This window comes from Hyla sarda, chromosome 3, assembly GCF_029499605.1.
Source record: "Hyla sarda isolate aHylSar1 chromosome 3, aHylSar1.hap1, whole genome shotgun sequence".
In the NCBI taxonomy this organism is placed as follows: domain Eukaryota; kingdom Metazoa; phylum Chordata; class Amphibia; order Anura; family Hylidae; genus Hyla; species Hyla sarda.
Window position 1 is genome coordinate 264,810,813 of NC_079191.1, and position 14,902 is coordinate 264,825,714.

The 14,902-nt window shown below is 41.9% G+C and overlaps 1 protein-coding gene across 1 annotated transcript in view; it reads right to left on the minus strand.

Annotated features, from left to right (window-relative positions):
- The window catches only part of MOXD1 (monooxygenase DBH like 1), a 101,380-nt gene extending 97,895 nt beyond the window's left edge, over positions 1-3,485 (minus strand). The window contains exon 1 of the mRNA XM_056563316.1: positions 3,186-3,485. Within this exon, the coding sequence (XP_056419291.1) occupies positions 3,186-3,440 (255 nt within the window). The 5' untranslated portion in view covers positions 3,441-3,485. The remainder of the gene's footprint in view (positions 1-3,185) is intronic.
- Positions 3,486-14,902: the final 11,417 nt, after the last annotated feature.

Genomic DNA, 14,902 nt, shown 5'->3' on the forward strand with positions numbered 1-14,902 from the left:
ACTTTATAACCTCCTATGTTTACCATCCCTGGGGGCAAAAAAATCCCCTGGGGATGTTGAGGATTTTACCAAATAGAACATGTTGCCAAGTGTTATACAGTGGTCCCTCAACATACTATGGTAATTCGTTCCAAACGACCCATCGTTTGTCGAATCCATCATATGTTGAGGGATTCGTGCAATGTAAAGTATAGGAAGCTGTACTCACCTGTCCCCGCCGCTCCGGACCGTGTCCTCACCGCTCCCGATGCTGTCCCAGGGGCATCCGATGCTGTCCCGCTGCTCCGACATCTTCTTCTGGGTCCTCCGGCTTCTTCCGCATCTTCTGCAGGGTCCGGGCCTCGCTTTCTGGTGACGTTATTACACTGCTGCGCCGGCAGGGCGTGCGCACGACGTAATAACGACGCCGGAAAGCGAGGCCTGGACCCCGGAAAAGATGCAGAAGACGCCGGAGGATTGCGAAGTGGACCCTGAGCAGCGGGAATAGGTAAGTGAACCTGTCCGGGATGCTTAAACTGCTATCCGACAGCAGCTGAAGCATTTTGTGCTGTCGGATAGCAGTTAATGCGATGGCCCCGACATATAAAAGCATCGTATGTCGATGCTGACATCGACATGCGATGGCTTCTGAGAGGCCATCGTATGTCGATTTGATCATATGTCGGGGCCATCGCATGTCGGGGGGTTACTGTATATGGTAAAATCTGATTATTGGTTCAATTTGTGTTCTGTTAATCACAAATGATTCTAATAATAAAGCTCAACTGTAGTACAAAACAATAGATGATGACGTAGAGATAAACACAAAAATTTGGGGTGTGGCCCCATATTACATACAACATTATACCAAGGGTGCAAATTAACTTCACATCAAATAACCCCTTATGGACTCTGGGTTTTTCCGTTTTTGCACTTTCGTTTTTTCCTCCTTATCTTTAAAAAATCGTAACCCTTTCAATTTTGCACCTAAAAATCCATATGATGGCTTATTTTTTGCGCCGCCAATTCTACTTTGTAAAGATATCAGCCATTTTACCCAAAAAATCTACGGAGAAAAAGGAAAAAAATCATTGTGAGAAAAAATTGAAGAAAAAACGCTAGTTTGTAATTTTGGGGGGCTTCTGTTTCTACACAGTACATTTTCCGGTAAAAATTACAGCTTCTCTTTATTCTGTAGGGTATTCTGATACCCTACTTATGTAGGTTTGATTTTGTCATACTTCTGAAAAAATCATAATTACATGCAGGAAAATGTATACATTTAAAATTGTCATCTTCTGACTCGTGTGGGGCGATATGAGGGCTTAAATTTTACGTTTTTAGTGGTACCATTTTTGTATTGATCGGACTTATTAATTGCTTTTTATTCATTTTTTCACGATATAAAAAGTGACAAAAATATGCTATTTTGGTCTTTGGAATTTTTTTGCGCGTACGCTATTAACCGTGCAATTTAATTAATGATATATTTTTATAAATCGGACATTTCCGCACGCGGCTATACCACATATGTTTATTTTTATTAACACAGTTTTTTTTTTAAATGGGAAAAGGGGGTGATTCAAACTTTTATTAGGGAAGGGGTTAAATGATCTTTATTAACTTTTTTTTTCACTTTTTTTTTTAAATGTTATAGCTCCCATAGGGGGCTATAACACTGCACACACTGATCTTTTACATTGAACAATGGTTTCTCATAGGAAACCATTGATCAATGATTCTGCCTCTTGACTGCTCATGTCTGGATCTCAGGCAATGAGTAGTCATTAGGCAATCGGACAACTGGAGGCAAGGTAAGGGACCCTCCTGCTGTCCCAGAGCTATTCAGGATGCTGCGATTTCGCTGCAGCGATCCCGAACAGCCCCCTGAGCTAACCGGCATTGTTTTACTTTCACTTTAGACACACCGTTCAACTTTGAACGCCACGTCTAAAGGGTTAATAGCGCGCAGCACCGCGATCAATGCCGCATGCTATTAGCCAGGGGTCTCGGCCATTGTTAGAGGCCGGGCCGACCCGCTGTGGCCCCGCATTATAAAACGGGAGCAGACTCAGGACGTACAAGTAAGCCCTGAGTCCTTTAAGGAGTTAAAAGTGCTGGAAGTAGAAATGTTATAGACCTACAACACATGTTTTGCATATTCCTTAAACATCATATGACAGCTTTGTGAATAGGTAGATTGGACACTTCTACCATTTTCAAAATTACTGTAGAAAAGGCTATCCAAGGTGTTTGACTATCCAAGGTGTTTGACTATCCAAGTAAATGACTACTCAGTATCTTTGGAAAGCACAAACATGGGCATAATTTCTTCATTTGCTTGGTTCTTCTATCATTTCAATAGACTGGTGCAGTTTATCTGCTTTTCTGTTGAAATACAAATGTAGTCAGCATCCCCTTGACATACATTAAGATATTGTACTGAACCTCTAAAGTTCAGATAAGTTATCTTAACAAGATGCAAAAAAAAATAATTCTAAAGGGGTTGTCCTGTGAATGACAACTTATCGCCTATCCACAGGACCCTGGCTCTCTGAGAGGAGTGTGTGCTCCAGACTGCACACACTCTATTCATTCTCTATAGGAGCACTGAATGAATGGAGCTCTAAGAGAGACGGGTTCCTTTTAAATAAATCGTGGGGGGGGGGGGGGGGGGGGAGTCCCATTTGTTGGACCCCCTGCGATCAGACACTTATCCTCTATCCTGTGGAGAGAGGATAAGTTGTCTTTCACTGGACAACCCTTTAAACATTACTCAATTACTGGGACCAAGGGTGCTTTAAAAATAAAAATAAATATATAATAACAACAACAACAACAATAATTGTATTATTATTAATAAAATAATCATCTAACAATCTCTTTTACATTAGGATACCCCACCATAACACATTTAAGATCTACATCTGTATATTAAATCATGTACAGTGGCCCATGAAGTATATGTATATGCACTCTGACACATACACTGTACAAGTAGTAGTTCCCAAGATTGCCTACTCTACCACATTAGAAAATCATTGATAGCCAACACAGCTCTATATGTGCTAATACATATTTTTAAATACATGCAATCCATTTAAATCTAACAAAGCTATTAAACCTTTAAGTTTTACATATAATAACTAAACACACTAAAACTAATACCATTTAATACTTACACACTTTTTTGTTTTAATGCATACCTGAAAGTAGGGTTTGCCTTTTTCAATGCCTCCAATAACTATATCAGAAGATGCCATGGCTCCATTGGGAGAAAACCCCAATCCGACATAGCCCAGGGTCTCCACTTGTACAAGAAATGTGATTATGTTTTCCTTGTGCATCCAGTATATCTTATATTTTCCCTGGGAATCCAGAACAGCGCTGTGATGATAACTCTGCAGATCCAGGGTCATTGCTGCAGTAAAGAGAGGTAGCAGAAGAACCCATGCAAGCATCTTCACGTAAGTTATCCTTTCTAGTGGACAGTGAAGGAACAGGGTTGAAATATACTTTCAACCACTTCTCTCCTATTCAACAAACTACTCAACACTGAGTGCTGTAGCCCTAAAGCATGTGTACTCTGATGATCAGAGGAGGGGGGGGGGGGGGATGTAGGAAACTCTTCAGTAGGCTTGTGCTACTTGTCCCTTTCAGGAAGCAAAAAGCATGGCTTGAGCCTTACTCAGTTAACTAGGCTTCTCACTAGCCTTAGGCAAGACAGTCTTGATGTACAGTGGAGTGGGCATGCTGCTACAAGTGGGCACTTGTCTTTGTGTGTAAGGGATGTTTTCTTTTGTATTATTCCTGTGTGCCAAAAATAAACTGCTCAGACCCCTGCAAATGCACAAACATCAATTTTTTAAGAATGTAAAATGTACTTTTAACCCCCTCTCGTGGTGAAAGTCTTGTAATAATAGCTTTTATCTTTGAAGTATTACTCATCTTCTGCTTGAGTAAAAAAATATAAATCACTAAAATAATAATATCAAATTTGTGCTTTCATACAAAAAAACTGAACAAAACGCTAGAAAAACTGGGCTAATGTGTTCCTGATTGTACTCAAAAGTCCTTTCTTCCTATATTGTCTGAAAAGGTATCAACTGACCTTCATTTACTGTGCTCCAGAAAGGGGAATTGGAAAAGATATAAGGTTATTCACCAAAGCTGTATGGAGAGTTAGGTCCTGTTAGTGTACACGGCATGATTAAAATGAATTAGTTTGACAAGATAAAGCTGTCAAAATCACCAATAGCTTATTTGACAAAGCCAAATTTTCACATGAATTCACATGTGGCATATACACCCTGTTCCAAACTATTATTCAAATTCTATTTAAGTGTCACAAAGATTAAATATTTAGTTTTTCAGTTTAACTCATGGATGGCATTGTGTCTTAGGGCTCATTTGATCACTGAAAATAATCTCGGACACCTGTGATTGCCAGGTGAGCCCAATTTAACCCCCTCCGGCAAATGGTCGTACATTCACGTCCACTGCGGGCTCTCGCGGTATGATGCACGCTCAGCAGGTGAGCACGTATCATACCCAGTGGGTCCCAGTTGCTATCAGCAACCGGGACCCACGGCTAATACCGGACATCGCTGATCATGCTGATGTCCGGTATTAACCCTTTAGACGCCACAATCAAAGTTGATCGCAGCGTCTAAAAGGGAAGATTGCCATTGCCGGTTAGCTCAGTGGGCTGTTTGGGACTGCTACGGTGAAATTGCGGCGTCTCAAACAGCTGAGAGGACAGAAGGAGGGTGCTTGATGTACATTGGAGTGGCACTAAAAGATATGTGGCTGATTCAGAGCACAGACCAGTTTGTGCAGATAAAGGCACATTAATAAAGGAAGATTTCTGCCAGATCCATGCATCAGATCAAGAGAGCAGCTCTGAAATACCATTACATAGCAGCAAACAGATATTTGAAGCTGCTGGTGCCTCTGGAGTCCCACGGACATCAAGGTGTAGAGTCCTCCAGAGTCTTGTAACTGTGAAAAATCCTTCTATTCGGCCACCACTAACCAATGATCACAAACAGAAAAGCTGCATTGGGCAGAAAAGTACATGAAGACTAATTTTCAAACAGTCCTGTTCACTGATAAGTGCCATGCAACCCTGGATGAGGTTAGGATAAAAGATATGAACAATCCGGACGGCGCCTTCCTTAGGAATAGAAGAAAATTGCCAAAGCGTATAAAAGGCAATTTTTATTGGTAAAATGGAAGGACCATTTTACCAATAAAAATAGCATTTTATACGCTTTGGCAATTTTCTTCTATTCCTAAGGAAGGCGCCGTCCGGATTGTCCATATATTTTATCCTAACCTCATTTTCTTACCGGACCGAAGAATCATGGTAAAAGGACGCAGAGGCTGCCACCTATCACCGGCTCAGCGAGTCTACATGCCATCATAGGTGTTGCACTCTCAGTGCAACACCACACGGTAAGGTGCATTATTTTTATCCATCTTACTGATATACCCCGCAATATTTCGCTAGGAATATTACACCTCTTTTTGTTCATTTTACTATGCAACCCTGGATGGTCTAGATGGATAGAGTAGTGGATGGTTGGTGGACGGCCACCCTGTTCCAACAAGGCTGTGACATGAGCAAGGCAGTGGTGGATTCATGTTTTGGGCCGGAATCATGGGAAGAGAGCTGGTTGGCCCCTTTGGGGTTTTCGAAAGTGTAAAGATGACCTCTGCAATGTATGTGGAGTTTCTGACTGGCCACTTTCTTCCCTGGTAAAGAAGGAAGAACTATGCTATCCATAATAAAATCATCTTCATGCATGACAATGCACCATCTCATGCTGCAAAGAATACCTCTGCATCAATTTCTGCTATGGGAATAAAGGAGATAAAGTAATTGTCATGACTGACTGAGAGGACAGGGAGAGTGAGCCCTAAGCTATCCCTAGTGAAATGCTCCCTGCCAACTTGCCCATACACCCTAAGCGGTGATTCAACAACTTCGAGCCGGTCCCTCCCTGTGCTACAGTGCAGTGGCATACATAGTGGGTCACAGGCCAGAAACAGAAACGGAAAACTATCAGACAACCAGAACACATAAACCAGACAGGATACAAATACTAACAGGGCAGAATATAGTGTATTAACAAACAGTCCACAAACCAGAATCCAGATAAACGGCAGACATGGATAAATGAACTAGGCTAGGCATGGTACGAGTATACAGCAGAAACCAAGATTTGCAGTGGGATGAGCAGAAAAACTGAAAGCTAGAACACTAAACTGATAAGGAACATAAGACACTGTTAACACTGGGACACAGAACAAACATACTGGACACAACACTCCACAAAAGGAGTAGCCATTACAATAAAGCCAAATAGACTACTGACCAGCAGGCACACTCCACTGTGTGATCAGGAGGCTGATCCAGTAGGAAACAGAAATATAATACATAAAACTCTAGACCAGAATCAGATGAGTCCAGGATACCAAACGGGAATTATTACATACAGAGCACAGGTAACAAGCAAGACTAAAACTGGACAAATCTGAACAGACTCCACGATACCAAACAGGAATAATTACATACAGAGCACAGGTAACACTAGACTAACACAATGTGAACAAAAACTAAGTAGAACAGTCATACTAATCCTAAACTAATCCCAGACTAAAATCTACAATAAAAAATCCTATTTAACCATGGCTAAAACTAAAATATATCACAGGATAAATACAAGGTGCATGCTGGAAGTGTATTGCACAATAACCAGCACCAGAATGCAGAACTCTGGTTAAAATAGACACACCCGAGATCTCATTGGTTCTGAGCATTAACCATTTCCAATCGAGGGAGAAGAGCAAACTGCTAAGAACAAACTAGTGTGTGAATACACACCTAAACAGAAAAATACAAAAACAAATGAACGGACATTACAGTAATGATGTGGCCTCCATCCTCCCCTGACCTCAATCCTACTGAGAACCTTTGGAGTATCCTCAAGCAAAAGATCTATGAGGGTGGGAGGCAGTTTACATCCAAACAGCAACTCTGGGAGGCTATTCTGACATCTTGCAAACAAATTCAAGCAGAAACTGTCCAAAAAGTCACAAGTTCAATGGACGCAAGACTTGTGATGCTGCTCTCAAATAAGGGGTCCTATGTTAAAATGTAACGTGACCTGTTAAAATGTTTAAAAAGTTAAAATGTTGTTAAAAGTTTGATTGAAATAGCTTTTGATTTCAGTAAATATGCTGCAAACACAACAAATGCTAATTTTCAGTTCTTTACAACCTATAAAGTGTTTTGAAAAGGATAGGGGATAAGATGTCTGATCACAGGGGTCAAGCCGCTGGGACCCCCACGATCTCCGTGCTGCACCTGGCATTCTGTTCCGGGTGTTACTTCCGTCTCGGAAGTGCTGATTTTCTGAGATGGAGATGTGACATCACACCACACCCCCTCAGGATGTCACACCACACCCCCTTCATTCATGTCTATGGGAGGGGTCATGGCAGCTGGGGGTCCACAGCCGTGGGACCCCCATGATCATACATCTTATCCCCTATTCTTTGGATAGGGGATAAGGTTTATAAGGCCGAAATACCCTTTTAACCATTTATTACTACAGTTAACCCACCCACCTTCAAGAATTGTACTTAGTTATAGGCATAACTCTACAGAGCACTCAAAGTCTTGAGACCCTTTAAATTGTTCTCACATTTTGTTTTGGGCTTGTGGTAGAATAAAATAAAATTCAAGTTGTCCCCCATCATTCTGCATTCAGTGGTCCTCATTTACTAAGAGTGTTGGGTTTTTACTAGTGTGAAATGTTATTTTAGACTTGCAGGATTCCACTCTATTTACTATGGGGATCACAGATTTACAAGTCGGGGAAGTTTTCTGACCAGCTTTTTCTAGGTGGAAATTTCAAGCCTTTTTTTCACAGGATTTTCTGTGAATTCAATAATAAATAGGTCGGGTTGTGAAAGCATGCCCCTTTTCGGGTCGGTCACTCGCATTTCCTACAGACCCCACCCCTTTTTCAGCTTTTCACAATCCAATGTCTGATTTGTCGGATTTTCCTTGCACACAATGTCGCATACTGGCGCAGCCATGTCTCAGACACTGGCCCTCTTTACTAACAGAAAAACGCCCCTTTTGTTGTTTTTTTTTTTTTTTTCACTCTGAGTGATTTTGATTTTGTTGGGTTTTGCGCCAGAATTCTGTCTGCTCCAGAATTTGCGCCAGAATCTGACGCACAACCCGACAAAATCAAAATCACTCAGAGTGAAAAAAAGAACAACAAAAGGGGAGTTTTTCCCAACAAAAGGGGTGTGTTCCTGACAAAAAAGAGAAAAAACACTCCAAGTGTGAAGAAAACTCACAGGAAAACCTGTGAGTTTTGCTTCACAGAAAACCGACAGCTCAGAGCTGTCGGTAAATTCCTCAAAACAGAGTGAATCCTGCTACCCCAAGCATGGAACAGGGTCTGTTCCATGTTGGGGGTAGTAGTAGAGGGGCTGAGGGATTGATCGCACCGGGTCTCACTTCTGAGACCCGATGCGATCAGATGTTATTAAGCAGGGGAGTGGGCGGCATGTTCCGATCCCCTGCAATGCACAGTAAACTTTCATTTTTAAATTCCCCACCAGGAGCCCTGAATGGCTGGGACCGAGGAGCCAATTAGGGTTTCTGGCAGGGTTTTAATATAGAATCGCTGTGGTGGGCAAAGATGTATAGAATCGCTGGGAGGGTATATATCTGGCCCCTCCAGCGTTTCTATATATCTTTCCCCCTGCTGTGCTATATCAAACTTAGTGCCCGCTGTGCTTGAATAAATGTACTGCCCCCCAGCGGTATTATATATCTATACTGGCCCCCGCTGCGCATATTATATATATATATATATATATATATATATATATATATATATATATATATACTGAACCCCACAGCATGATATGCAGCTGCTGCCCGCTATGAATGACAAACTCTTAGCAGCGAGAGCGGGCAGCAGCCCTCCGCTCCGCCGCTAATAGAGTTTTCATTCATTGGCAGCCAGGGGAGGGAGAAAATATGAATATTAATATGTGCAGCTGTGGGGCAGTATATATATAAATATGCACAGCGGGGGTCAGTATATGTGCAGCGGGGGTAAGTATAGATATATAATAGCGCTGGGGGGCAGTACATTTATTCAAGCACAGCGGGAACTAAGTTTGATATAGCGCAGCAGGGGGAAAGATATATAGAAACGCTGGAGGGGCCAGATATATACCCCCCCCCCCCCAGCGATTCTATACATCTTTGCCCACCACAGCGCTTCTATAGTAAAACCCTGCCAGGAGCCCTGATTGGCTCCTCGGTCCCGGCCATTCAGGGCTCCTGGTGGGGAATTTAAAAATGAAAGTTTACTTTACATTGCAGGGGATCGGAACATGCCGCCCGCTCCCCTGCTTAATAACATCTGATTGGATCGGGTCTCAGAAGTGAGACCCGGTGCGATCAATCCCTCAGCCCCTCTACTACTACCCCCAACATGGAACAGACCCTGTTCCATGATGGGGGCAGTAGTACAAGCACTAATGTAGTCAGAATTTGCAGAGACTTTTTTCTGTCGCACACAATACATTTTGTGCGACAGAAAAAAAATCTGCGACAGAAAGAAAGGGAAATTGGGCGACAGATTAGTAAATAGCATCAGAAAAAAAAGGAGTAAAGGACTTGCAAAAACACAAACCGACACTCCACTCTTAGTAAATGAGGGCCACTATGCGCCAAAATAACCCGACAAAAACTAGTTGGTTTTAGATTATTAAATGAAGGTCAGTATTCCATGAGTGAAAACAGAATGTTAGAAATCTTTGCTAATTTATTGAAAAGAAAAACTAAAATATTGCATTGACATAAGTATTCAGACTTAGTTGAAGCATCTTTGGCAGCTATTCAGCGTTCTGACTGGGCCACTCAAGGACATTGCCAGAGTTGACCCTAAGCCACTCCTGTGTTGTCTTTGTTGTGTTCTAAGGGCCATTGTCCTGTTTGATGGTTAACCTTCAGCCCAGACTGAGGTCTGGACAACTCTGGATCAGGCTGTCATTATAAATATTTCTGTACTTCGCTCCATTTATTGTTTCCTCAACCTTGACCAGTCTTCCTGACTCAGCTGCTGAAAAACATTCTAACAGCATAATGCTGCAACCACCATGTGTTACTATAGGTAGGTTATGAGTAAGTTATGAGCTCATCACATGACAGTTAGTATTGATACCAAAAAATGTAATCTTAGTTTCATCAGACTAGTTTCATGGGATGATGTCCCCATGTTTCAAGTGTCCAGATACTGTTTAAAGCAAGCTATACTGGAGATGGTAATTTCTAATTGCTCAAGGGTACTCCCTAGTGTATGTGTCAAGCATGGTGGAAATTGGGGTACCTTTGTGTTGTGGGGTAAACTGAGGTTCCAGACACTGGGTTAGAATGATGAATCCATTTTTCTTTACTTTTGCAGGATATCTTTGGCAGAATTTTAACAGGTCACAGCAAAAAACTCAAGCAGGGAATCATTGTGACTTGATACAGTTGTGGATAGTGGGGTCTTTCTCTACCTTTCTCATCCTGTATTAGGGCCTAGTTCTAACAGGATAAGTCCACTAAGTATTTATTTCTGATATTTTTAGTACTCATGAATGCTCTGTGTTGTCCAATTCTGTGGACTGCAGACAAAGTGAAGTGTAGTTCTCTCAGTTATGCTGATAACTAGGCTGAAGCCTATTGGGTCTAGTGATGTCGCAAACATAACATTTTCGGTTGGCGAACACGAACTTCCGCAAATGTGCGCGAACCGGGCGAACCGCCATTGACTTCAATGGGCAGGCGAATTTTAAAACCCACAGGGACTCTTTCTGGCCACAATAGTGATTTAAAAGTTGTTTCAAGGGGACTGTGGCGTGCCGGAGGGGGATCCATGGCAAAACTCCCATGGAAAATTACATAGTTGATGCAGAGTCTGGTTTTAATCCATAAAGGGCATAAATCACCTATTATTCCTAAAGTCTTTGGAATAACGTGCTTTAGCCCCCTTTAGGCATCACATAGTTAGATCCCCCCTTTAGGCAGCACATAGATTACCCCATATAAGGCAGCACATAGTTAGAGCCCCCCTTTAGGCAGCACATAGATTCCCCCATATTAGGCAGCACATAGTTAGATCCCCCTTTAGGCAGAACATAGTTAGATCCCCCCTTTAGGCAGCACATAGTTAGATCCCCCCTTTAGGCAGCACATAGATTCCCCCATATCAGCCAGCACATAGTTAGAGACCCCCTTTAGGCAGCACATAGAGCCCCCTTTAGGCATCACATAGAGCCCCACTTTAGACAGCACATAGATTCCCCCATATTAGGCAGCACATAGTCAGAGCCTCCCTTTAGGCAGCACATAGAGCCCCTTTAGGCAGCACATATTTAGATCCCCCCTTTAGGCAGCACATAGATTCCCCCATATTAGGCAGCACATAGTTAGAGCCCCCCTTTAGGCAGCACATAGAGCCCCCCTTTAGGCAGCACATAGATTCCCCCATGTTAGGCGTCACATAGTTAGAGCACCCCTTTAGGCAGCACATAGAGCCCCCCTTTAGGCAGCACATAGATTCCCCCATATTAGGCAGCACATAGTTAGATCCCCCCTTTAGGCAGCACATAGATTTCCCCATATTAGGTAGCACATAGTTAGAGCCCCCCTTTAGGCAGCACTGGATTTATTTCACAGCCAAAAAAGGTATTTTTAATTTTTTTTATTTGAACAACTGTCACACCAAATGTGATTTGCACTAGTGTGACAATGAGCAAAAAAGGTTTCCAGCGGAGTTCCCCTTTTAAGCAGAGGTCCCCAACCAGGGTGCCTCCAGCAGTTGCAAGACACACGGACTAAACGTATAGCCCTTTTAATACTGTAGTTAGTTGCTTGAAGGAAGTTAAGTTTTACACTGAAGTACCCCTTTTAACCAGCAGTTCCCTCCCAACCAGGGTGCCTCCAGCTGTTGCAAGACACACGGACTGATATTTGAGCCCTAATAAGGGCTTTTTTGGGTGCTGTCCTACACCACCTAGCAGCAACCTAGCTATTGCTCTCCCTATACAGCAGGAGCAGCTTCTCTGTCCCTCCACTTTCTAAGCCTGCAGCATGCCGAATGAGGGTAAAATGGCGTCCGTGCAGGAGGTAGGAGGGTCTGGAAGGGAGGGATTGCTGCTGATTGGCTTTAATGGGTCTGCTGACTCTGACTCACAGGGTCAAAGTTTACCACACTGTTAAAGTATAGGGGGCGAATCGAACTTCATATATGTTCGCCCGGCGATGCGGACGCGAACATGCTAAGTTCGCCGGGAACTGTTCGCCGGTGAACAATTCGCAACATCTCTAATTGGGTCCTAGAAGGTAATGGGGCCCTTGTGATGCTTATCCTCAGGTTATCCTTAGTCTCTATCTCTTTTAGCTAGGTGGGTAGTGTAGCTATCTGGCACTGGCACTCTGAGGAAGAATCTCCTTGTTGGTCCGGACAACTCCATAACCTTCACTATTCTTTACTAACCAGTTTAGACCAGCATTCCTTGCTCAGGCCTAAGGTTTAGTCAGTTAAGTAAGGGACCTCCTTCTTTGTAGGGCTGTCTCTCATATAAAGCTATATGTGCTAGTGTAAGTACATTTTCTGCCTGCTTGCATAAACACTAGATGGCAGATACAATTGGCACTGACAGCGTAAATGGTAAGTACATTGTATAGAAAGCAATTAGAAGAAAATGCATAACATAAAAGTGCAGAACATGGTAATAACTCGTCTGACAACTTTTAGGCAGCTCAAATAACACATAATGGGATACTAAATCTTGTTGTGGGGTAATCGCTCAATTATGAATTATGGTCATAAAAATATAAATTATGAAAAATGTAAATTTATGAAAATTTAAAAATATATCAAAATTATGACCTAGTGAATTGTAGACAAAGACAATCCATACAATTCACATCTGAGACTATTTCTTCAGATATCAACAAGTTCTTTTTATGATGGGATGACATTAACGCTTAAGGATGTATTTTTGCAATTTACAATAATACACAGGTATTATAAAGTATGCAGATTTATTGGTTATAAGGATATAAATAATGAATAACAAACACAATGATAAATGGAAATCAATATCAATTAGATATATTAGCAAACATTACAAGCTTGTTAATTGACTACATATGGTAGAACAATACATGTAAGTAGTAAGTAACTTGCTACAATATAACAGAAGCTACTAGGTTAGGATATCATATAAGAAAAATGTTATACATCACTGTGTCATGATATCGAGATGGGCAATATCTTATCACAGACATCTCAATATGGAATGCTAAATACACTCCGCCCCCTTCTAACCAACTACATATCATGTGACTCCAAGAATGAGCAAATCTATCTAAGGATATAAACATGGAAGAAATTTTATATACTTCCATCCCATTCTGGACTATTTTCTATACATGATCTTTGTAATACTATTAAGACAATTAAATAGCAAAGATATATGACCTTGCTACTATATTTTAGGAGAAAGAACTTGAAGCAAGTTTCCTGTGTGGGAATTTATTTATAACACTTTGCTGGGCGAAATAGGAATTCTATCAATATCTAACAGTAATTTAATGCTTTGATAGATTATGAGTCTTGATTCTTCTGCGGGTAGTATGAATTCTCTCAATATCCTAAGACTATAATCTCAAAATGGAGATAATTAATTAAAGGGGTACTCCCGTGGAAAACTTTTTTTTTTTTTCAACTGGTGCCAGAATGTTAAACAGATTTGTAAATGACTTAAAAATAGGTGCAGCTCACAACAGAAGGACCGAGGTAATTTTAAGCTATAGCCGGACCCCACCAGCAAACAAAATATCAATAAATTGCAAAAAATAGCTTATACCTCTAGGGCCTCACCAAATGGTGCATAACGATGAGGGTGGAAATAAATTGAAGTATAACAGTGTTGATCCTAAAATAATTTTAATTATAAATATAAAAATGAATAACAGATTAACACATTAGACTGGCATTGCCAAGTGATAGTCCCACTGGGCCCTAGTGGGATATAAAAAAAAAATAAAAATATTGACGTAGAGTAAAAAATTGGTAAACAATTTATAGTGTCCTGTGTACTAGTGCTCCTAAATATATGGAGAAAGGTCCGTTGATTCACGAGCAAAAATAGAGTATAATACAATTAATGAGAGTTCAGTTCATGCTTGTGACATAGAATCAATGTCCAAATGTATGATACAAATGTAATTAGAGCATCCTACCACTGCTTCTGGCGGCTTGATGGATCTTTGAAGTGGATCGCAGCCTTACACTCCTCCCGTGCTCCGATGGTGGGAGAACACTAGATTAGTCCGTCTCCCTAGCAGCCCCGATGGCAGGGGGGCGAAGTGTGTTGTTCCGTACCGCTGGCTCCCACGGCAGGGGAGCGTGGAGCGATGATCACACCAGCTTCCCGGCTCACTGAAGATGGAACTGGTCTGACACTCCGGCAGACTGACACTCTTGCCGGAGTGTCAGACCAGTTCCATCTTCAGTGAGCCGGGAAGCTGGTGTGATCATCGCTCCACGCTCCTCTGCCGTGGGAGCCAGCGGTACGGAACAACACACTGCGCCCCCCTGCCATCGGGGCTGCTAGGGAGATGGACGAATCTAGTGTTCTCCCACCATCGGAGCACGGGAGGAGTGTAAGGCTGCGATCCACGTCAAAGATCCATCAAGCCACCAGAAGCAGTGGTAGGATACTCTAATTACATTTGTATCATACATTTGGACATTGATTCTATGTCACAAGCATAAACTGAACTCTCATTAATTGTATTATACTCTAATTTTGCTCGTGAATCAAT